The sequence below is a fragment of the Ostrea edulis genome, chromosome 10, assembly GCF_947568905.1.
Source record: "Ostrea edulis chromosome 10, xbOstEdul1.1, whole genome shotgun sequence".
Taxonomy (NCBI): domain Eukaryota; kingdom Metazoa; phylum Mollusca; class Bivalvia; order Ostreida; family Ostreidae; genus Ostrea; species Ostrea edulis.
Genome location: NC_079173.1, coordinates 43,062,745 through 43,088,564, shown reverse-complemented (window position 1 = coordinate 43,088,564; position 25,820 = coordinate 43,062,745). Strand labels below are relative to the sequence as shown.

At 34.0% G+C, this 25,820-nt stretch overlaps 1 protein-coding gene across 2 annotated transcripts; it reads right to left on the bottom strand.

Annotated features, from left to right (window-relative positions):
- Positions 1-8: 8 nt before the first annotated feature.
- On the bottom strand, positions 9-25,540 carry LOC125664516 (uncharacterized). 2 transcript variants are annotated; one of them, XM_056151431.1, is made up of 8 exons: positions 25,407-25,540; positions 25,036-25,118; positions 24,793-24,936; positions 20,413-21,535; positions 15,652-19,186; positions 8,568-8,780; positions 3,734-3,804; positions 9-1,933 (listed from the first exon to the last, which is right to left on the bottom strand). In XM_056151431.1, the coding sequence occupies exons 4-5, from the start codon at positions 21,500-21,502 to the stop codon at positions 19,026-19,028; spliced, it is 1,251 nt and encodes a 416-aa protein (XP_056007406.1). In that variant the 5' UTR covers positions 21,503-21,535; positions 24,793-24,936; positions 25,036-25,118; positions 25,407-25,540; the 3' UTR covers positions 9-1,933; positions 3,734-3,804; positions 8,568-8,780; positions 15,652-19,025. The 2 variants fall into 2 exon arrangements, 1 of the variants encoding a protein (XP_056007406.1); XR_008799062.1 differs by lacking the exons at positions 15,652-19,186; positions 20,413-21,535; positions 24,793-24,936; positions 25,036-25,118; positions 25,407-25,540 and adding an exon at positions 13,792-14,105.
- Between the last annotated feature and the right edge of the window lie 280 nt (positions 25,541-25,820).

Here is a 25,820-nt window from a genome sequence, read left to right as displayed (position 1 = left end):
CTGCAAAATATAGGTGTACATATTTATTTCATAAGCATACAAAGCTGATCAATTTAGCTCAAAAAACCTCATATGATGTAAATAAAGCTACTCTTTAGTCTTAAAACAGCAGACACTTAATGTTTATTCATATTTGAAATTTGAGTTAGCTATCAAACTTGAAATATCTATTGAATATAAATGAAAACAAGTTACAAGTAAGAGCGTGGTACTATCAATTACATTATAAGTACATTAGTGTTAAACTGCAATTAGTTTTAGTTAAATACTGTTATATTATCTTAGTATATTCATTCAGTCTTTCAATCGCACATGAATATAAGGCCTTGGAATACCATTAAACTTTTTGTTCAATTCAAGATATAGATGGAGAATTATTTCATGTGTACTGCTGTTGATTATATATTTATCAATTTTGAATGAACCAATGTATGGTGTACAATGAATGACAAATGCTGATAATACATCTTGTATATAAAACTAGTATCAAAACCATTTACAAGAAAGATTTAAGAAACATATATGCCCTCCATATTACAAAATGGAAAATGATCATTTAGAATGTTTGTAGCAAAAGTTACAATGTATCTATTAGTCAGAGGCAACCATTATATGTGATCTCTAAAGGTACTGAGCAGATATTTTCAAATAACCAGTTATTTGAGTCCTGACCTTTGACCTTCAGAGTTTAAAACCAATGGGAGCCATCTATTCTTTAGGCGGCACCAGACTACCAAGTTTGATGTTTGTCAAACAAGGGTTCTCAAGATACTGAATGGACAAAATCTGATGTCCAGAGTAGTTTGACCATTGACCTTAAAATTAATACTAGATATCTACACTTATGATGTGTCAGTGTACCAAGTTTGATGTCTGTCAAGAAACGTAAACTCAAGATATTGTGTAGACAATACCTATGTCCGTAGTATTTTGACCATTGACCTTGTGACTTCAAAATCAAATGGAGTCATCTACTCCTTAGGTAGAACCAGTGTACCTGATTTGATATCTGTCAAGCAAGGAGTCCTCAATATATTGAGCAGACAATATCTTGTCATGTCCAGTTTGACCCTTGACCTTGTGACCTCAAAATCCATGGGGTATCTAATTCTTAAGGAAAATTAGTGAACCAAGTTTGATGTCTGTCAAGCGAATGGTTCTCAAATATTGAACAGACGGTATCTTACTATGTCCAATTTTACCTTCAACCTTGGGATCTGGAAATCAGTAGGGGTCATCTACTCTCTAGGGGCAACCGCTGTACCAAGTTTAGTAACTGTCAGGTAAAGGGTTGGTTCTTTAAATATTCAGTGGACAATATTTTATTATGTACAGTTTGACCTTTGTCCTTGTGACTTCAAAATGAATATGGGACATTATGGGACATATACTTCTTAAAGGAAACCATCTACTTCTTAAAAGAAACCACCTACTTCTTAAAAGAAACCAGTATACCGAGTTTGATGTCTGTCAGGAAAGCGTTCTCAAGATATTGAACAGATAATATCTTACTGTGTCCAGTTTGACCCTTGACCCTGTGACCTGTGAATTAATATGGTTCATTCACTATCTAGGGGCAATCATTGTACCAAGTTTGGAAACAGTCAAGCAAAAGAATTCATTAGATATTGAGCAGACAAGATTTGCTCTACAGACCGAATTAGTCATGTAAAACAATATATACGTCCCCTCTCCTTCAAATGGAGGGGGCATAAAAATTGGATTAACTCTTTGTAACACCTCTGCCAGGAAGTAATATTTTTAACAGCAAACTTTCCACGACACCATGTTAAACTGGACAGCGATTTCTCCTTCCAAATGGATTTTAGACAGTCAACCTGAGCCAGAGTTTTTCCTAGTTTGATGAAAGTCTCAAATTGTCTTTACAAAGCTGCCTTTTCTGCAGTGGTCCAAGTGTGGCACTGAACATTGGCTGTAATAAAGAATGGACAGTACATATCACTTGTAACAGTTGTACAACAGTTTCTTGAAAGATTGTCCAACTTATTTTCTCTATCATTTACCATAACTTAAAGTAAATGATTTCAAATCAATAATATATTTTTTAAATGTTCTATCCTAAACCTTTATTAAACTACCAATAGATATTTAATATAAAATAAGAATATTGATAAAACTGATGTATGCTCCCCAAAATACATCTCACCTGAATGAACTATTTCAAATAACAAATGATTCACACAATGCTCAATAAATGTTGATATATTGTTGGAGTGAAGGTTTCTTTATCATATATAAGGTATATGTTGAGTGATGTTGACCTTTACAAAATGACCTTGAGTGAACTTTGTCTGAAAGCCATTTGCCTATTACCTATCTGCACGATTTATGATCCATACGTGTTTAAAAACTAATGAAATAAGGCACTTTTCCTTATACATAAGGTGTATATTCTGAGTGAGCCTGACCTTCCCAAAATGACATTGGTCCAAAAGTCTGGTCATGAGTAAACTTTGAGTAGAGTAACAGAAAAATATGACTGTCCAAAATCCCAGCATTAAATTGATGCAGCCTAAAGAACAGTTGACTTTTGAGTCATGTGACCATGACCCTCTACAAATAACCTGGGCATAAGGTTTATGACATACTTCTTGGCTATAAGCAGCCTCTGTGTCAAGTATGACTTCTCCATGCACCTCTAACTTAGAATATTAACATTTCTAAGACTTCATAATCTGAAACTCCTAAACTGTGCCCCTAAACTTGTCTGAATGACTTGTGTTCAGGGTCATGACATTTCTTTGATCATATTTTAATTAATCTTGTATAATTTTCTAAAGTTATTTCATAATAAAATTACATTATAGAATTTTGCATTGCACACCCAGAAACCTTGACCTAGCTTGTCCAAATGATTATCATCTGATGCTGGTTGTTGCACATTCTTTGAACACAAGCAACCTCTGCACCTAGTATATCATTCTCCTGTTTATCTCATCTTGCAATTTATGGCAAGGACAAACAAGATGTGTTTGTGAAACACAAATGCCCCCGATAATGGCCAATTCTGAAGATGGCCAAGGTCAAAAGGACAAATATCTTGGTACCAGTAGAAAGATCTTGTCACAAGAAATGCTCATGTACAATATGAAAGCTCTAATATTTACCATTTAGAAGTTATGACCAATGTCAATTTTTTCTCAAAAAGTAGGTCAAATGTCAAGGTCAAAAGGTTTAGTACCCACGGAAAGGTCTTGTCATAAGGAATACTCATGTGAAATATCAAAGCTCTAGCTCTTACTGTTCAAAGGTTATTAGCAAGGTTAAAGTTTCAGACAGAATGACAGACAGGACAAAAACAATATCCCCCCCCCCCCGATCTTTGATCTAGGGGGCATAAAAATATCTGTAATCTTGTCCAAATGACCCTCTGCTAAGGTCAGGACATACCCTTAAGTTAAAGCAAACAAGGCTCAAAATTTTTCTAATTTCAAAGAAACAACAAAATGATCTAAATTAAGTAAATGTTGTCCAATCATTATGAAAACCCTAGGTGCAGATTTTTATATGTCTTTATGATTTGAGAGAGTGTACACATTTTAAGAAAATTCCATTAGCTAGTCTCCTAAAATGAGTACAGCCAAAATTATGCCTACAGACAAATCGACAGACAGACAGACCAACAGACAGACATGGCGATTCTAATATACCCTCCTAAACTTCATTTGCTTGGGAATAACAAAATATAATACAAATTATGACATACAAATACCTCGCTTTTTTCTTCCCGACTTCCTAGATGAGCTAGGGTGCCTCAGTATCTGCATTCCCTCTGAATGTAGTCTACAACATTGAAGAGATAAAGCTTTAAAATTTTTGTACTGCTGTAAGTTACTATTAACAAAATGTAAATGAACTTTAAATATGTAATATACATATCGCGTTTTCCAAACACATAAACAAGTTACTGCCACCCTGTGCATGTGGGGACTCAGGCAAGTGTTGATGTCTCTATTTGAGTGAAATCCAATAACAAGAATATTAGTAATTACTTCCCCAAACTGCATCTAACCAATGAAGTTGAACTACTTCATGTAACAAATGACTTGTACAATGATATATAACTTTTGAAATAAAGGTTCTTTTCTATATAAGGTACATGTTGAGTGACCTTGATCTTTCCAAAATGATCTTTAGTGACCTAATCATTTGAAAATTATTAAGTTGCCTATGATTAACTTATCTGTGTAATATATGGTCAATACCTGTTCAAAAACTTTTTCCTTGTTAAATATAACCTTATTTTATTACCTAACATTTTGTCTTCACGCCGCACAACACAGTACACGTTAACATTATTTCACATTAGGAAATACTGGTCCAATCATTTTAAATATTGAATGTTTTTAAATCTTTTTTTTTTTAAATGCATTCATTATTTCTAAGTTACATTTTAATTTCTGAGGTGCAGGGTGGTGAGTAGGAATGTTATTTTTGAAATCATCACAATTAAATCATATCAAGATTGTGAAATTAAATTCAACATGCTTTAAACCAAATTTCAATGTGTTGATTGAGAGACAAAAGATTTTTGAAATCCAAATATAAACTTTGAATATTTTAGAAAGAGATAACAATGTTAAAAAGTTCTTGGATATCAACATTGTTGGTTATACTACAGGCTTCTCAAAAGAATTGATCACTTTGTATTGACATTGAAACTCACTTAACAGTTTAAGTGTGTGAAAAATCTGTATTGACAATGAAACTCACTACATGTGTGTGATAAATCTGTATTGACATTGAAACTCACTACATGTGTGTGATAAATCTGTATTAACATTGAAACTCAATATATGTGTGTGATAAATCTGTATTGACATTGAAACTCAATATATGTGTGTGATAAATCTGTATTGACATTGAAACTCAATATATGTGTGTGATAAATATGTATTGACATTGAAACTCACATGTGTGTGATAAATCTGTATTGACATTGAAACTCACTACATGTGTGTGGTAAATCTGTACTGGCATTGAAACTCACTACATGTGTATTGATCTGTACTGACATTGAAACTCACTACATGTGTGTGATGTGTACTGGCATTTAAACTCACTACACGCATGTGATAAATGCGTACTGGCACTGAAACTCATTACATGTGTGCAAATGTGTACTGGCACTGAAACTCACTGCATGTGTGTGATAAATATATATTGACATAAAACTCACTGCATGTATCAGATGTGTTCTAACATTGAAACTTGCTATATGTGTGATAAATGCATATGTATATTGGCATGATATCACGTGTGCATTGCATGTGTGTGATAAATGGAATCCTTCATTCGTATGAATGGGAGATAGGGAAATTCCACCGAGGGGACAAGATTTGCAGTCTAGGACGAGGCTTTGCTGATTCTTAAGCAGCGAATCTTGTTCCAGAGGTGGAATTTCCCTATCCCACATGAGCAAATAATAAAGTGTTATTTTTCTCACATTTTATCAGTTCAGTACTTTAATTCAAGAGCTTTGAGAAAATTCAAAATTATTGAAATCCTTCTTTGAATATATGCAAAAATTAATTACACGGTATGAAGATCTCAGCATACCTGAAAATGGTTTACAATATAAGTGTAAAGTACAAAACCCAAGGTTGTCCATAAAAAAACTATACATAATATATATCAAATTGAAATTTGAAGAAAACAATACAAACTATTTTTCTTTATCGTGTAATGTAAATCAGAAAATATACGACATACATATGTACATCACAAGCAAAGATATGTCTTAGCAGTGTAAGACAAAAAAATCTTGTATGGCTGTCTCACATGGGTTGAGTTGGTCTCACACTAGTGATTATGTGAGAAAGATGTATATTGCCTTATACTGGCATGAGACTCACTATTAATATATAATCAATTGAAATAGAGTCTGTATATTGATAAAGCAAACTAAAGGCCAATTTCATTTGTCCAAAACTGGTGTACACTGCATTGCATACATTATAAAACTGGTGTAAAACAACGCATTGAAAAATAAAATAAACTGTCGAAAACAAAAATATGGCAGAACATGTTATTTTCATTCTTGCCACTTTTATAATATATTCAAATCATCCAAATCCTTGACATAATTCACAAAGATCCCATAAAAGCATGAACATGATACATGCATGCAAACTATATAAACGGTGAAGCTGTTATGCATGAATTCTCATATTTTCAGTTGATGTTAATTTGTTAATCACCTCATATACCCTGACAAACTAGACAGTGATTCCTTATATTTATGTTCCCAGAACTTAGGATATACTCTGTTCTCAATACCTATACAAGAGATCCTTTATATGCAATCTTTTTAAGATGATTGTACGTACATGTATATCATTTGGATGTGCAGAAAGATAGTATTTTAGTCTGAATGTGCATGCATTGGATTTTGGTACACTAACTTGGGAATCAGTCTAAATTTTTTGTTGTTCTTTGAGATTGTTTAATATTCATATTGTAGGCATTTATTAATTAAGACTTGTAATTTTTAAGATTTTTATTTTTAAGATATTTTTAAGATATTTATTAACTGATCTGCATGTTCAAAATGACCAATCTGCACATGCATGCAAAATTTCATTTTGATTGGATTTAATACTAGAATGTCTGTAACTTTCTTATGAATAAAGTGAATGAGTTGATATCACAGCATAGTAGATAGTATGTGTATCTATAGATTGGTGTAATACAAAAATGCCAACACTCAGTACAATGTATATGCATATCCTGTCTTTTGAAGGTTCTATATTTTTTCTATATTTAAAGGACCATAATGTTTATGTTTTTCATTAAATTCTTCTGAAGTTGAGGATTTTAGCATGTCTTGGCACTTACAAATTGGTATGGTTAAAATTACTAGCCAGCATGTGCATGCACAATTGTGCTAAATTTTGATTAGACAATTTCAAAATCTCCACAGCTTTCTTATATATGATGCAAACATGAAATTCAAACTAATTATGCTAATCATATGTACATGATACAAATACCTGTTGGATGACATCAACAGAATTACAGATTGACATATGCACATAACGTGCATTGCTTTCTTTCATTTTTTGGTACTGAAATGACCACAACTTTCTTATTAAAGGGTAATTAAATTAAAATGATTTTTTGCTGTTGATTTACAATATGAATACCTACACATGCACACGTCAAGCATTTCATTCTGATTAGTTGCATACGTAATATTTAGATAACTGGTAAATCTCTTATGAATGAGAAAAATGGAATTATATTGACATATTCCAGGTACATACTACAAAAACTTAGAACGTAAGATTATGATTAGTTGTGCAGAAGCACAATGACATAATTTCTTAAATGGGGGGATGTTTGCTTAAACTACTCTCACACATCCTAACTGAAGAGCAACTTGAACTGACCAATGCAAGTCTGTCTTCCATTCTGAGTGATTGATGAAAAGTTCCTGTGGTTTTAAAAACGATAGAAAATGCACTGTTCCTTCAAATATATTGTTGGTGCGAACAGATATTCTAAGTATTTTTACAAACTATGGTCTTTCTCTGATCGATTGAGAGGGGTCGTAAAATCTTATGTCAGTAAAATAAAGGAGACATAATAGAAATTTGAAGGAGTGATTATTGGGATACCAGGTCCCCCCCCCCCCCCGTGTAAATATAGAAGAGAGAGGGTTAATTTGTGATGAGCCACTGTGATGAAATCTCCAAATGTTTTAGATATACATATACAACAATATAAGATAAACAACTTTGTATTCAATATTTGTATTCACCTGAGGATGGATGTTAAAATCCAGAAAGCACTAGCGATTTGAATATATTTTGGAACTGCATATTTTCCTGCTTTTTTATTTAATTATTTTGACTGTGTGATATCAACTCTTTCTATTTGGATTATATATATATATATAAATTGATGATCAGATGGAGTTCAATCACATAACATTTATTTCTCTACAGGCTGTTTCGTAAGGGGATGGTTTCCCCTCACTCGTTGGGAGAAAAATGACATCTAACGAAAAACATCCGCATGGTTGAGAATATGTTACACAGAAACATACTGGATAGTTGCTAAGCATGATTACACACAGGATTGAGTAAATAGAAATATATATATAGATAGATAGATAGAGAGAGAGAGAGAGAGAGAGAGAGAGAGAGAGAGAATTAAATACACACTAAGTCTTAAGGTTCAAGCCACATAATGCTGTAAATTGTAGGTGGAGGACCTCTGGATAGTGAGTACATGCTGCATAGATGTTCCCTATGACCCCCACCAATGATACATTGCCTGATAATTCATTTAAAAATGTTTAAGGAAATAAATTCCAATCTTGTTTTTGATATTGCACTTTCTTCTCATTTATTTTGATAAAAGGGGTGCTTAGTTTATTAAATTCCTGAAAAAAAAGCAATCGATTGAAAAATGCTGGTTAAATTTCGAATTGGAGCCTAGTAGGAAAAGAATACAGTACCTAAAATTTCTTGTGGTTAAAAAGTTAATTTCGATCTCATGGCGACATGGATGATTATTTATATGAATAATTTGTCACATACTTGACTCCAAGGAGGTTAGGTTCTTCATAATGATATCCCAGCTAGTTCCTCTCTTCTTTCTATGTCTCTACTGGCATTTTGAGACACATAGTTTTTGGGTGGTTTTCCACTCCTATTACAAGCTTCCTTAAACAGCACCTGGGTAGCCACTTTCAGAATCATTTACATGGTTCCCTGCATGTTTCATCTGTATCTCATAATCTGTTGCGTCAACTATGAAAAAGAAACTTGAAATTAAAATCAAATGCAAAGAATCTAATGAAACATTAGCTTGCATATACACATGTATTTATTTTATTTTTCAATCTAACATTGCATGGTGACACATATGATTAACATATATAACATGAAAATATTTCCTAAACATGGATTATTAAAGTACAAATACATGTATGCATATTTAAGAAATAAGTTTAATTTTTTAAAGTATTTAAGGGCATGAACTGCTGGGTACCTGTAAAGTGCGAAACGAAATCGAAACGAAACGAAACGAAATCCGCCGAAACGAAACGAAATCTACCGAAACGAAACAGATTGTATAACCACGATCTCTTTTAATTATAATAATTAAAAATGGTATCTTAGGCCCCTGTGAAAGTTACCACATATCAATAAAATTCGCCTCCCCTTTGATGTAGGCCTTCGGCTTGACTGATACAAAGTTTTAAAAGTTGGAAGGGGGTGAGTCAGCACAAAGTACATATCCGAAGTTGATTAAATACCATGTGCAATTAGTTTCGGATCCATAAATTTCAGAACGAAGGGTTACAGTCTCAGAGGTCTGGGGAAACACACGAAACAAGGGGTGGGGTCGCCGGCGTTGGATCCGCTTTTGGGCATAGATACATTGTTTGAAGAAAATAGTGTCTGAGAAAGTTGAAAGCAGAAAGAGCTCTTAACCTCTTATTTTATCTCTAACTGCTGAGGTGCGAGTACTTTCAATAATGGAAAAAAAATTGAATAGTATACCATATTATATGAATGCAATTCAGTAAGATATATATATACATGCATTATTAAAAATTATTATTGATATGTAGTGGGTCTAAAGATAACTCTATACATTTGGGGTGTTGCTAAGACGGGGAATTGAAAACGGGACGGAAAACGGAATTGTTTTAATGCAATAATATCAGGAGGAGGTCAGCATTTTGTAAAATCAAAAGGCTTATGAACATGGGAAGCAGAAATTACAAAGAGAACGGGAGGACATACTCAGAATCCAACGTTTGATATACTACATACAAATACACAATATCCACATGTATACATAGATTTATCTTTAGAGCAAAAAATACTGAAACATGTATTTATGCCCAAAGGCGGATCCAACGCCGGTGACCCCACTCCTCGTTTAGTGTGTTTCCCCAAACCTCTGACCTGTGAGACTGTAACCCTCCGTTCTGAAATTTATGGATCCGAAACTAATTGCACAAGTTATTTATGTACATTGTGCTTACTCACCCCCCACCCCACCCTTCCAACTTTTAAAACTTTGTATCAGTTAAGCATCAAAGGGGAGGCAAATTTTATTGATATGTGGTAACTTTCACAGGGGCCTAAGATGCCATTTTTAATTATTATAATTAAAAGAGTTCGGTTAGATACAATTTGTTTCATTTCGCTTAAGTAGGTTTCGTTTCGTTTCGGTGGGTTTCGTTTCCTTTCGACATATTTCGTTTCGTTGGATTTCGTTTCGTTTCGGTATATTTCGTTTCGCACTTTACAGGTACCCTGAACTGCTGCGCTTTACGCCAGCATACTTCATGAAGAGTGTTGGTGCTTCATGAAAAGTATGGTGCATGTTTATGCCCTCTGACATGTAAATAAACATCATGATCTGAATTTTTAACATATTATGAACACTCAACTTAATATATTTAGTGGTACCAGACTACTATACATAAATGTAAGCTTAAATATTCTTGTATGTGTTGCTCTATTTCTACTGAATAGAAGTAGAATAGTATTCTTACTATAGGCCTACTATATAATTGATACCAATAGAATTCGAATGCTGGACAACTCGCCCCCAAGACAACTCGCCCCCTCTTAGGACAACTCGCCCTCTCTCAGGACAAGTCGCCCCCTTCTCTTGAGACACTCGCCCCCCAGGGTTTGACATTAACTTTTTGGGGCACTAGACCAATCGTGCTACTTAAAATGATTTTTGCTAGCCCTGACCAACGTTCCAGAAAAAAATCTTATAAGATTCTCCATATCTAAATACATGTACTTAATTTAAATGAAAAACGTTAAGTTTGATCTAAAATGCATTTAATTGTCTCAAAAAAATCTTTAATCTCGTCATTCAATTTGATGCTTTTACTTTCAACCCTATTTTCAGTTTCATTAAATTTTTACCGGCACGGAAATTCTTTAATCCATTTAGAATAAATTGACCTCAATATTTTTTTTAAAATTTCTATTTCATAAGCCCTAGCTGCTTTGTTTCTTCCCAACGTTTTCCTTTTTTTTCTTTCTTGAGACATCTTTTGCTTTCATTGAGGACGAGATTTCATATTTGATTATATAGACATTCCCGCACATATGTTTAATAAACACTTTCTTATATTCAATTCAAATGAACTGTTTTGGTGTTTTTTTTAATGAAAGTGAATTCAATAATTCTATTTAACCAAAACATAACTTTACACACATTAACAATGTGTAGATGTCGTAGAACATCACTTACGACCGCGACTTATTAGAACTAAAGATAGAGATTATGTTATCATGCGGTTCAAAATTGCTCGCAAACTCTTTACAGTTATTTTTTTTATGCATAAAATATCTTATGATTTAAAGTAAAGTTTCTTAAATTTGTTCATATTTTTAGCACGACCAGTCGGACTAGTAAATAAACATTTTACCCGACCAGACCTATCATTTAGTAGTCTCGGTCGGTCGGGCGTGCCTTAGTGTCAAACCCTGCCCCCAATATTATATATAAATATATTATCACATTTTATTTTTATTTTGTGTGTGTTATTTACACTTTTAACATTTATCAATGATGAAGCATGTAAAACTCTAGTAAACTCGCTAGTTACATCCAGATTAGATTACGGAAATGCATTGCTTTATGGTGTTCATTCTAAACACACCAGCAAACTTCAGAGGGCACAAAACACAGCTGCAAGATTAATAACACGCTAAAAAAAATCCGACCATATTACTCCTGTTCTAATAGATCTTCACTGGTTCCCAGTTGAATACAGAATTCAATATAAGATACTTCTTCATACTTTCAAATCTCCCAACAACCTATCTCCAGTTTACATAAAGGATATCCTTACAGTTTACAATCCCACACGATCACTAAGATCCGAATCTCTGCATCTTCTCCAGGTACCTCGGACACGTACGAAAACATATGAGGATCGACGTTTGGACAAAGCTGCATCGAGTCTCTGGAATTCTCTGCCTTTTAAACTCAGACAATGTACTTCATTGTCTAATTTTAAAGTGGACCTCAAAACGCATCTCTTTAAATTAGCTTTTAATTTGTGATTATTTTTATATACTTAGTGCTCTTACATACAGCTCTTACAGTGCTGTTAACAAAAAACAAACAACCCCCTCCCCCCAAAAAAACCCCACCCTGCTGTTTGTTATTATGCCTGTGTCCTTGTTATGTATTTAATTATTCCTAAAGGGTTGTTTTAAATTGTTTCATATGTTATTAGGGTAATCATATCATATCGCTATATATTAATAATAATATTTATGCATTTTAATTCTGACACTATGAATATTTTATTCACATGTATGTGCACATCGATTTTATATTATCTTTTCTTTCACATTTGTAAAGCGCTTTAGAGAACTAATGTTGATAGGGCGCTATATAAATCTTTTAATTACAATTACAATTATAAAGATACGTCTTTTTCTTTCATATTTTAACACGAATGGTAAATTCTAATAGAATTATACATATATTTAATTATTGCATTTCAGAAAAAGTTATATTTTTCATAAATCAATTGGCAAGGAAAATTATATTTACTGATCTTCAGGTAATTGATTAAATGTCTCTAATACTGAGAAAATTTTGAGGGTGTGGGTGTTTCTTTTATCGATATAGTATACATAAGTGTAAAGGTGAAGCATGAATATTCTGATACATGTAATTATCTTTTAATGCATTTCTCAACTAATACCCGTTGAAAAATAAAATTCCCATTTTAGAAATTTTATAACGGCTTTGCTTTACTGATTCTTTTTACGCGGTGTGATTCTTTTTACGCGGCGATTTCAAAGTGTAAAGAACTCTGATGATGAGTAACTCATAACGTTTGAAGTTAATTTATAACAGCTTGGGGGAAATCAAACAGTTAGATTTAACAACAGACGCAGATTATTGATAATTATACTACGTCAGCTGTAGACCAAGCTAATACTCTCCCTATACCAAACGCTAACTTGTTTCCGCTGAAATTATATATTTTACATGTACATGAAAGTGATGATGAATTTACTGAACCCAAACACTGGATTTCCACTAAAATCTTTCGTCTTGCATAAAAAGACACGAAGTTCGGTGTTAATGTGAACACGTCTTATTGTCTGTGATGTATATACTATCTATAAGAAATTCATTAATTTTTGGTAATACACCTCTTGGATTTAGACCAAAAATAATAATTGTAAACATGTATGATATGTAGGAGCGAATTATCTCAAGAGAGGGGGCGAGTTGTCCCGAAGAGGGGGCGAGTTGTCTTGAGGGCGGGTTGTCTTAGGGGCGAGTTGTCCCGATGAGGGGGTGAGTTGTCTTGAGGGCGAGTTGTCTTGGGGGCGAGTTGTCCTGATACCTAGAATTCATATACACACTATGGCAAAAATATCACAATGTAGGTTCATTGTTAATATTATTAAAATATCATACATACATGTATATCATACTATTTTACCACTACCCCTACAACAGACATGGGCAATACTCATTATACTGCACAGGTATTTTAATCAATAAATATATATAAATAAATAAAAGGGAAAAACTCTATCTCTATAAATAGATGATAAATACACTATCTATCTATCTATATGCATCCCCCCTCCCATTTTTCTATTTGTATCCATTTACTGATTAACAGCTGATTAAAAATTCAGATACCTGTAAATACTGGTAAACAGACAGACAGACAATGGTAATACATGTATATGCAGCATTGACTGATGTCTATAAACAATGATATCCTCATTTTATACTTACTAATACATAACTTTAAACACAGCACTAAGAAAATAGTCTGACCCCTTTTTTTTCTTATTCAGTCGGTCTACGGCACGAGAAAAATAATCTCCAAGTGCTGACAAATTCAAAAACTTCTGAATTTTTAACAATACTATTTTACATTTGTAAATGGTGCAAAATACAGATAATATTTTGAAACATAGGCTACACAAAATTGATTTACATAACTTCATTTATTTGAGAGTGTGAAATAACAAGAGTGTGAAGATTAAAACACTGTTACGTAATCGTTAGAGATGTCTATGAAACTCACGATAACATGTACCCAGTTCGAATCTCGTAATGGATTTATTTTTTTCTTCTTCTATTTTATTTTTAGAAATACATATAAATAGTATCTGATTTCTTACAATTGAATAAGTAAAAAAATAAACAAAGATAAAAAATGTCATTTCTGCAACTTTATATGAAATTTACAAAAAGCCATGGGGATCTTCCCCACTCGATTGAACAGTCTGTACATGTTCTGGTGCCGGTGTAGCGGTGATCGCTGTCGCTAGTGTTCAGGGTCGCTCTAAAAATAGCGGTAGCCCTTGACCGAAACCCCTTTATTTTTTTTTTATTTAAGTTACACCGATTTGGCAACACTCTGAGAGAGAGAGAGAAATCCGGATCTGCTCTTGCCTTTTCATAAATTCAGTGAACTAGATTGGAGTTTCCATTTACTTAAAAAGTATATCTTCTTACCAGGACAAATATTGATAATTTAACATGAATTTGGTCTGGTATGAAAACACTGGATCTAGCTGCATGCACAAATGGGAATGGGGTTGGAGAGAAGAAAGGGGGGGGGACTTCATTTTGGGACAAATTACTTTATTTTTCATTCTATTCATATTGATGAGAGACACTTGAACCGCACATACTTTAAATGTCCTTGTCCCATTTGATTTCAACACCCTTTATTTGGAAATTTCTTTCAACGCCTATAAATCAACATATTATATAAAGTTGTTTATAGCCATGGCGTAAAGTCAACCATCAGATAAATTCACCCAAAATCTTTGCAACTGGTCGATGTTGGAATAAAATGAAATCTAAACAATTTCTTAAAATAAGGTAAACAATATTTTCCCCAAGAACTTGTTTAACCGCGCTTGACCACACCTTCCTTATTAAGGGGAAAGAGGCTGGAGCTATCCACCGGTTACCAGTTAATAATATCCAAAAATAGTGGTAATAAAGACCCAATTTTTTGGAGCTATGTACTTGTTTAATTTTCTTTGATATTGTCGCTATGAAACGGGGTTTATATCTTTGAAAATATTGAAAATATTTTGCCAAGCTAAGATAGAATATTCTAAAGAGGAAATTCCAGTTGTTCGTCAGTTTGTTATATATTAATGTTATACATTAAGACAAGCATATTCATCAAAGAATGACAAATATACTGTGTATAATAATTCAATTCTCATTGAATATTTAGAGAATTGTTGCTTTTAACGATGTTCATATGTCTAAAAAAAACGTGTACACCGATATTGTATTGAAGAGGAAATTCTAACTATTCCTTGATTCTGTATTTGTAAAACATTTTGTCAAATCAATGATAAACCAAAATACTGAAGATAATCATGATGATATAAAACAAACACAAAAACATACAGAAAATGAAAACCATTGAACTATTTAAGCTTACACGCATCTAATTGTATCTTAGTCGTGTCAAAGGTCAACTTACTTTTTCTCACCATTACTGCAGAATAACGATACATCACATACCCCAATGTATTCAAACTAAACGGACGGGAACAAAAATATCAATTTTAAATCATTAATTGACTACTTATATTCAATTAAATACACAAAAACACTTACATTTGCATTGTCATCCACGCGACCTTGTTTCCGTAGGAAGTTTTTTTTGCGCATGCGCGAATATGGCAAGGATGCAAAGTGTGTAAGCACCCCATTATGGCTCGGTGTTGTGTGTAACAAAAGTCGTGTGTAACCCGGAAACTCACACTATACAAAATTTTGTATTTTCTGGGTAAAACACGATGAAAAATTCCGATTTCAAGGGGTCTGCAAACCTACGACACACTTTTGTGTCGTAGGTTCTGAAAATGTCGTAGGTTGCTCGTGTGTAACCTTATACGTGTCGTAAGTCCCGAGATAGTGCGCGAACACACACACACACACACACACACACACACACACACACACACACACACACACACACACACACACACACACACACACACACAGGCCTACCAGTGCTTATAGCTTCGGTATATCAATTTTCTCGCAGTTTATCAGCGTCCCTGTCTAAGCGTTATTGAAAAGATGACTGGGTTTTTGTTTTCAGGTACAGTTCTTGCTCCAACAAAAAAAAATATCCACATCTTCCTTCGACAAATTGAAAAATACTCAATCTAAATCCTTTCTACCGACACCTAGTACACCCGGACACGGCACAAAACATCTTAATACAGTATTATTTAGAAGCCGTTAACGTGATAATTGTTTTTTTTGTCGATTAAATCTAATCTGTTTATGAAATGGCTAATAGATGTTTTCAAACCCGAGGGTGCATATGACGTCACACATAATTGAGTGTAAAATATCGAAAGTAAATATTCATATCGCAAGATTTGAATTTCATCGCATTCAAACTCGAAAACTCCCCAAAAGATTTCATTTAAAACAAATTTAAAGTAGTTTTAGGCATGGAAAGAATTGATTTTGCTGAAAAAATGAAAAAAGCTTAAAAACATGCGGTGTGTTCTTTAAAGTTGATGATAAAACATTGACCTCAAATCAAATTCATTTTTATTACTTAACATTTTGTCATTTGAACATCATTTTACCTCTTCCGAACGGATTTGAAAATTTTGAAATCCATAAACCAATTAAAAAAAATGACCTAAATGTCCCAATATACTTAGCACCAGTGTAAAACAAAAAGCGCTTGCTTTAAAAACAAAATAAAAGCCCCTGAAAATGCCCAAAACTGATGACAAGGGAGTCATGACGCACACTGCTCACCTGAACTGCCTTTTATGGCCCTTAAAAGATATTTGTTTAATTTAATCCGATTGAAAGGGGCAATGACCTCCATTTGAACTAATTTGAATCCCCTCCACTCAAAATATCTGCAGATCTGTATCTCTCTTAGAAAATAATGGGACCGACCCATGAGAGAGCTATCCCATACCAAAAAAATACACCAATGTATACTTTAAGGATACTTTTAAACCTTATCAAAGTGTAGTTTTTAGACGTAGGTAAGAAAAAGTATACTTTTTTGTACTAGACAAGGTTGCCTCTGAAAGCTGGTGACATTTTTGTGTACTTATTTTTGACTTTGTTTTTATCCAGTGTACTTTTTCTGTACTATTTAGGACTTAGTTTTATAAATCATGCTTTTTCTGTGCTAAATCTTAACTTAGTTTTGTCCCCTGTGTAATAAAAATGACCTTTATTGGAACTTATATTTTTTGGCAAAATAAGTCAAATAAAGGATGTACTTTTTTGTACTTATTTTCGACTTAGTCATTTTACACTGTCATAAAAATGACTTTTTATGGGACTGATATATTTGATGATATTTCTTGCACTGCCATAAGAAAATAAATAAAGTCCATTATTTCTCAAAAGGGAAAGAGAGAAAATAAATTTCATATTTTTCAGAAATTGTTATTTCAATTCGAAGTGCGAAACAATATTAAAATAATTTACATTAAAGATTTCACTCTAACTTGATGATTGATTAATCTGAAATTTAAACAAAACAAACAATTGAAAAATTACATATCACTTTTTTTTCTCTGTAAAACGATATCAATCAGGGTATTTATAGACAGATCTATATTATGATCACCCCCCCCAAAAAAAAAAACCACATTGAAAAAAGTCTTCAATCTGCACATTTTATAAGTTGTAATATCTGAACTCAACAGATCAATTCTCCACTTTGTTTGGGTTCACTGCATATGACACTTGTTATTACACACACAGACAAATCAGTAAGGTCTTACACATTACTGTGATCAACTGTCCAGAGCTTGGTCTCGAAGAAATAATGTCACCGAGAGATATGTTGTGCAGAATATGAGCATTGTGAAAACAACGTGCAAAGTCATCGGCACTGGTGCGCCATTACTATCAGTACCACTCAACCTCGTGGCTTTTCAAGTTAGGTAGGACTGTTTCTTCGAGTGTCATACACGTCGCATATCCCATAAGAATACTCTAGGAGCCTTTACCAAGTTATCCACAAAATATATTTTATACCCTCCGCGTATTTGTTTCCCCTTTATTTTTTTTTCCTTTTCTCAATCTTCAAAGATCGAAGATTTCAAACATCTGAAGCGGAAGTGACAATAGATAGAGTACAGGTGACTCCGTAGTTAATTTTAAACTATTACAATCTTAGTGTTTGTTTAAAAAAAAACAACTATGAATAATGAATTAGTTTCTAAATAGTAGAAAATTTAAACAAACGAGGTAAGAACAGCATACATACGAAAGATGGATACAGGACTAAAATTTTCGGCCGTCTTCGTACTTTCACGCGATTGGTCGAAGTTGAAGCATGCTTTTGTTGTACCTTTTTATACTTTTTGGGGGGTACTTTTTTTGCATTAAATTTCGTTCTGGGATCATCCATCCCTTTAAAAAACTTTTGATTAACGATACAGAAGAAATAAGCACAGTTGAGGCCTTAATTATGTCAACAAATGAGACATTTGAAGCTTAGAGTTTACACGTTGCGTGGAGCTCAACCGCTTTAATGATTGTTTGAGGGTATGTTTGGAATCAAGTATAGTGGGAACATGCGTTAGAATTTTTTTGATATGAAACTTTTGAGATGGCGATGCAGGGATACAAATATACGAGGCCTTTTCCATGTCCATTTTTTTCTGCACTGAAAATTGAATGTTTTTGAGGGATGGCTCTGTAGCTTTCTGGTCTGTCTTAAAATTTCCCAGAAAGCAACATATTTGTAGGTAAACCCAGAGATGTTTATACAAGTTTCACTGAAAATTGCCCAGTGGTTCTGGAAAATGTGAAAAGCTGGCAGACGACAAAACGCAGGGACAGACAGATGACAGACGAAATGTGATTAGAAAAGTTCACCTGGGCTAAAACTATAGAAAAACATTCATATAGATAATAAAATGCCTTCCTGTCCTAATCTTATACTTCCCTACAATAACATGTCATCTAAAACTATAACAACATTAAGGCTAACCTGGAATATTTTCTGCTGAAACAGGGATCTTATCTTTCTTTTCCTTTCCCGTTCGAGATAACATCAACTCTAACTCGGTTTTTTCGCTGGTACCTTCCCAGATGTTCGTGCCATCAGTGGATTTGAAGATCATCTTATCATCATCGACTGGATCATCTGAAATAACGACACAGACAAGTCAAACATACAATATTGATTAATCACAGCCTTACAATTCAGCATTAATTGTCTAAATATTTTTTTTTCTCCAAGTAACTAGTCATACAAAATTTGGGATCACCAGAAACATAATATGATATTATACGTATCTTTAAACTCAAATTTAAAATCCATCTTTCATGATAATTCATCTCACAGCCTGCTGGTCAATTTGTTAATTTCAATCATTTACTTAAGTCAACTAAAAAGTCAGCCACAATCTGATATTTTCAAAACATAAACTAGCTTGTTGAAAAGGGGTGGGGTGGGGGTGTTAGCCTATATATTCTTGTTCACTATTGAAGGATCTAATAGTATAAAGTTATTGACGGGGTTCAAGGACAACAGTTGTTTTGTCTGACCCAGGGTATGTTGCCCAAAGCCGAGGAAACAGTATGTTACTCGATACACATGGTTTGTTGACTTTGAACTTTGAATAATGCAGAGGGATTGTATACATTTCTCATCACATCCACTAGTTCAAAAGAAAACCTACGTAATATCCTAATTGATAATCAATAATCGCTATGATTGCATTATTCGTGTTTCCGTGCTGTGTTCCGTCTGATAAATTCTGTATTTTATCATCAGTCAAATCAGTGAACCTCGCCATTACGTAAACAAAGCAGCAGACCGAGAACAACGTGACTTACATAGCCAATAGAAATAAAGCAGACCATTGCCCGATCAACAGTTTATGAGAATTGGTTTAACAGTAAACATTGTTACTTCTAAATTGTATTAGTTTTATGTAATAAATCTCTTTAAGTGTATCGAAAATCAATCAAAACTCGATATATTACAATAAACTACAGTACTATTAATACTAATAGTAATTACCCGTTAGAGACTCTGAGAGTACCTCCTCTGTATTTATCTGATATATTACTATAAACTACTAGTACTTACCAGTCAGATAGTACCTTCTATGTATATATCTGATATAGTACAATAAACTACAGTACTACTAGAACTTAACAGTCAGAGAGCACCTCCTCTGTATATATCTGATATAGTACAATAAACTACAGTACTACTAGTACTTACCAATCAAAGAGTACCTCCACAATATATATTGATATAGTACAATAAACTACAGTACTACTAGTACTTACCATTTAGAGAATACCTCCTCTGTATATACCTGATATAGTACAATAGACTACAGTACTACTAGTACTTACCAGTCAGAGAGTATCTCCTCTGTAGATATCTATACACAGACACTGTGTTGGTGCGGTATGATCCGACCCAGAGAAAGTGAGTTTTATCATCATAGTTCAGGCTGTATGGTTCGTTTATCCCGTGTTGTTGTATCAGTAACGTAGACAGGAAGTGACCTTCCTTGTCAATCATCTGTACTGTGCGGGTGTTTAGATCACAAACCAAGATGTGTGAAAGCGCGTCTGTACATATTCCACGTGGATCTAGAGATGATCCTGATGGAGGTCCTGTGTAGGAGAATCGATGTCTCCCCCCGCGATCTGTCACCACTACAGCACCACAGTATAATGTAATCCAGTCAGACACAATGATATCTCCGTTCTTGTTCTCTGTGATACAATAAGGCTCATTATACAGCGTGTGTCCTGTGTTGTCGTGTTCTATGGTCAGGATGTGTTGACCACTACTGTTGTACCGGGTTACCTTGCCTGTTTTATAGTTACGCATCCCCACCATCAGATCTCCAGTGGACAGGGAACAGTACACACAGTGTAGAAACCATGGTAATGGTCTCTGTAAGAATTTGGTGACTGTTTCATTGTCTATAGACAGTTTGTTGATGTTATATTCACTGTCTATATAAATCAGTTCACCAGAACTGTTCACTGTGTGTAGTCCTCCCCCATAGAGTGGTGTTATACCTTTCACACGGTGTATAGTGCCTCCTGTTGTGTCTGTCAATATGATATTGCATATATGAGAGACCCAGACCCGGTCTGACATCACACGAGATATGTATCTTACACTACCAACACCTTTCACACAGACAGACGCGTGTAATACAGGTGTGAATATCAGTTTCAGTTGTTCATTTCCTACTTGTTGTTTTCTTGCATCATAAAGCAAGGCAGGTTCCTGTTTTGGTAAATATTCAAACTTCTCACGGTAAATCACAACATCATGGTACACGGTATATAGATCAATGACATGTTTCTCTTTACACTGTAAACACAGATCACGTTTACATGAGTTACAGTAAAACTCAGTGTCCCCCTGACATTGAGAACAATGTCGTACTTTATACTGAGTGCTGAGTCCTAGTGTGTCCATGATGTGGAGGGTGTTGGTCTTTAGGAATACAATCTGTTGCAAATAAAATGAATATAAAGTTACACAGAATATCAACACCATTTTAACTCTCCAACAATATCATGAAATATAATTTTTAGTCTTCAAGTTAATAAAATATCCCAAATCAGGTGTCAGTATCTTACAATACATCACATTCTGATAATTTATTTTAAAGTTCAGTTCTATTTTAATCTGTGGACCTAGACCTTTACAATTGAAAAACAAGAGGCCCACATGACTTATCAGTCACCTGAGTACTAGTAAAAAAAATCACTACTCCCAAAGGCTATACATCTAGGTTCTGAATATTTAAGCTAAATGTTAACATTCATCAAAAGTATAAAACAAGATTTGTTCTTACAACTTCAATGTCCGCAAAAGTGCATACACTAATGAAAGGCTTCACATAATATGATAGGTGTATTAACATTAAAACATTAAAATATGACTAAGAACCTATCCTAGAGTCAAAACCCTGGGCTGGGAAATTCACCATTTTTGTACATCCTATACTGCTCTTCCTTAGTATGCATTTAAATTTTATACAGTATTAGCAAACTTACACATAGACACGATATACTAAGTTTGGCCCAACTCTGGGGTCAGAACCCCTACCTCAGGGATCATCAAATGTACAATTTTGGTAAGCAATTTTCCTGCTCTATACAACACCATGCATTTATTTTTTTTTAAACATATGCGGTTGTAGAAAAGAAACCTTTTTGAAAATTGGTCAATTTTAGGCAGTTTTTGCCCCGCCCCTAAAGACCCAGGGGGCGGGAATCCTGAAATTTACAATTAATGTCCCCCTCTTTCCAAAAATGTTTTATACCAAATTTGAAAAGAATCAGAATCATAGTTATCAAGAACAAGTTGAAATGTCTACTGTTCACAAACTTAATAACTGACCATTTTGATCCCACCTTGATACCAAAAATCCTACCCCTGGGATCATCAAATTTAACATTTTAGTTAAAGACTATCTGTTCTTTCTAAATATCTATTTAATTTCAACTTAAAATCAATAGTACTAAAAAAGATGTTATTTAAGTGTTTTATACATTAGCACTACACGCCACGTTTGGTTCCACCCTAGATTTAAAACCCCTACCCTGGTGAATATATATTTAGTTTTAATTTAGTATCAATGACATTAAAGAAGATGTCATTTAAGTATTTTATACATTTACACTATATACCAAGTTTGGTCCCACCCTGGAGTTAGAACCCCTACCCCGGGGATCATGAAATTTACAATTTTAGTAGTGGCTTTCCTGCTGTACATCACATTGCATTTATTTTACTTTTTTAAACGTGTGGTTCTTAGTTGAGAAGGTTTTTGAAAATTGGTCACCCCCGTCCTCAGGCCCCAAGTATGCAAGAATCCGGAAATTTACAATTTATGTCCCCTTGTCCAAAAAATGTTTCACACCAAGTTTGAAAAGAATTGGAATGATAGTTATCAAGATGAAGTTAAATATGCATATTGTTCAAACATTTAACTGGACATTATTTTCAATAAAGCAGTGATTTTTTTTTTCAAACTATCACCCCCTCCTTCCGAATTGGGAAGAATTAGTGACATTTTCCTCAAATTTGGGAAAAAAAAGCATTCATAGTAAATAACAAGATGTGTTTGTGAAACTGAAATGCCCCCGATGATGGTCATGCGCAATTCCAAAGATACCCAATGTCACAAGGACAGATATATTGGTACCAGTAGAAAGATCTTGACACAAGAAATGCTCATGTACAAGATGAAAGATCTAATATTTACCATTTATCAGTTATTACCAATGCCATTTTTTAAAGTAGGTCAAATGTCAAGGTCAAAATGTTGAGTACAAATGGAAAGGTTTGTCACAAGCAGTACTCATGTGAAATATCAAAGCTCTATCCCTTACTGTTAAAAAGTTAATAGTATGGTTAAAGTTTTCAAGAAGTAGGTCAAACTTCAAGGTCAAGGTCACAGGATCAAAAATGTTCATACCTACGGGATGATCTTGTCATAAAAAATACTCATGTGAAATATAAAAACTCTATCATTTACTGTTCAAAGCGGATTAGGAATTATTAACCTATGAGTTTTCAAAAAATAGGTCAAACTATCTATATATAACTGGGAAAAAATAGCCAATTTTTGTGAGGGGAACAGCCGAATATCAGTGGCATTTTAGACCAAATAAATATCACTGTAAAGACACTAACACACCTACTTATGTTCATGTTCACTTTCTTCTAAAGGGGAATAATCACGTTCTCGCTATAGGGGAGGTGTTCCCAACCTGAATAAGTCTAAAACATTGACACCCTGTAATATTAATCAAAGTCTTCCACTAAGGTGTAGTCCCTTCCGCCATACTGTATCAGCAGATTGCAGTGTTCTACTAAGATGTAGCTCTTCAGACTTACAGTATAAGAAGATTGAAGTGTTTTACTAAGGTGTAGCCTTTCAGACTCACTGTATAAGAAGATTGAAGAGTTTTACTAAGGTGTAGCCCTTCAGACTTACTGTATAAGGAGATTGGAGTGTTTTACTAAGGTGTAGCCTTTCAGACTTACCGTATCAGAAAATTGAAGTGTTTTACTAAGGTGTAGCCTTTCAGTCTTACTGTATAAAAAGATTGAAGTGTTTTACTAAGGTGTAGCCCTTCAGACTTATTGTATAAGAAGATTGAAGTTTTTTTTACTAAGGTGTAGCCCCTTCAGACTTACTGTATAAAAAGATTGAAGTGTTTTACTAAGGTGTAGCCCTTCAGACTTACTGTATAAGAAGATTGAAGTGTTTTACTAAGGTGTAGCCCTTCAGACTTACTGTATAAGAAGATTGAAGTGTTTTACGAAGGTGTAGCCCCTTCAGACTTACTGTATAAAAAGATTGAAGTGTTTTACTAAGGTGTAGCCCTTCAGACTTACTGTATAAGAAGATTGAAGTGTTTTACTAAGGTGTAGCCCTTCAGACTTACTGTATAAGAAGATTGAAGTGTTTTACGAAGGTGTAGCCCCTTCAGACTTACTGTATAAAAAGATTGAAGTGTTTTACTAAGGTGTAGCCCTTCAGACTTACTGTATAAGAAGATTGAAGTGTTTTACTAAGGTGTAGCCCTTCAGACTTACTGTATAAGAAGATTGAAGTGTTTTACGAAGGTGTAGCCCCTTCAGACTTACTGTATAAAAAGATTGAAGTGTTTTACTAAGGTGTAGCCCTTCAGACTTACTGTATAAGAAGGTTGAAGTGTTTTACTGAGGTGTACCCCTTTCAGACTTACTGTATCAGCAGAGCGAATTCCACACCACAATCCTGTAACCCAAACTTTTGTTCACAAACCAACTCTGTCTAGATTAGGCGTTGACGGGGAATTAGTCCTGCAACATTCCACTTCAAAATCGACGTCATGTTTTGTTGTCACAATCTATCATGTTACCATAACATTGATCAGATATAGAAATATCCAAACGTATGTAATATACAATGTATAATTCAATGTTATCAATCTTACACAAACCCTTACCGCAATATTAGCTCAGGTATGTGGTAACTAGAGCAAGATTGACCTCCACTGACCCCAGCCTGGGAAGGACCGCTATTAAATCGCTTGTTTAAAAGGAAAGTCGAGAAATCAAAGTTACAGTTTAACATCACTGTATCGTTTTAAAAGACCAACAAGTCACGATATACCAAATTTCTTCATTTCCAATAAAAGTACTTTTCAAGTGTTAAAAAAATAAAGACTAAAAGTTAAATACTGGATGCTACTTCACTTCCTTGTTTATATTTTAATCCGTGTGCATAAAGCCCCACGTGAAGTTAACCTACTTACCGTTAATTTCGTTACTGATCACCCGATAATTCGGAATTCTTGCCGTTTGATACCTTTCTTACCATTTATCCAACTAGACGTCCAACATTCTGAGTTTGAGTGGTTTCGATTTGGCCTGCACCTTTCCTACTTTGAACGATCTCCGATTTACTTCTCGCCGCTCCTTCTGTGTGGGGAGTGTCTATTCGGGGTATTTGGGTTTTTAATTTCCTGGTGAACGCACATTCCCGAAACAACGACCCCGACCACAATCCATGCACATGTACATTGTATATATACTGAATGAAAGGCGAAAATAACGAACAGTGATCAAACTCCTACAAGAAATACAAAATAGATAGTTGGGCAAATAAAATTTTGTAAAATTAAATGCTGCCAATAAATTCAAAAAAATTGCTTTAGAGTTACTATATGCGCTTTTTATATTGGTTCATATATTAGGTGAAGTCCGTAAGATATAATTGAATTTTACTTCA

Coding starts and splice junctions, on each gene's coding strand:
- LOC125664516 (XM_056151431.1), bottom strand. CDS start 21,502: ATGGACACACTAGGACTCAGCACTCAGTATAAAGTACGACATTGTTCT. Junction 19,187..20,412: donor GAGGAGATACTCTCTGACTG/GTAAGTACTAGT, acceptor TCGTTATTTCAG/ATGATCCAGTCGATGATGAT.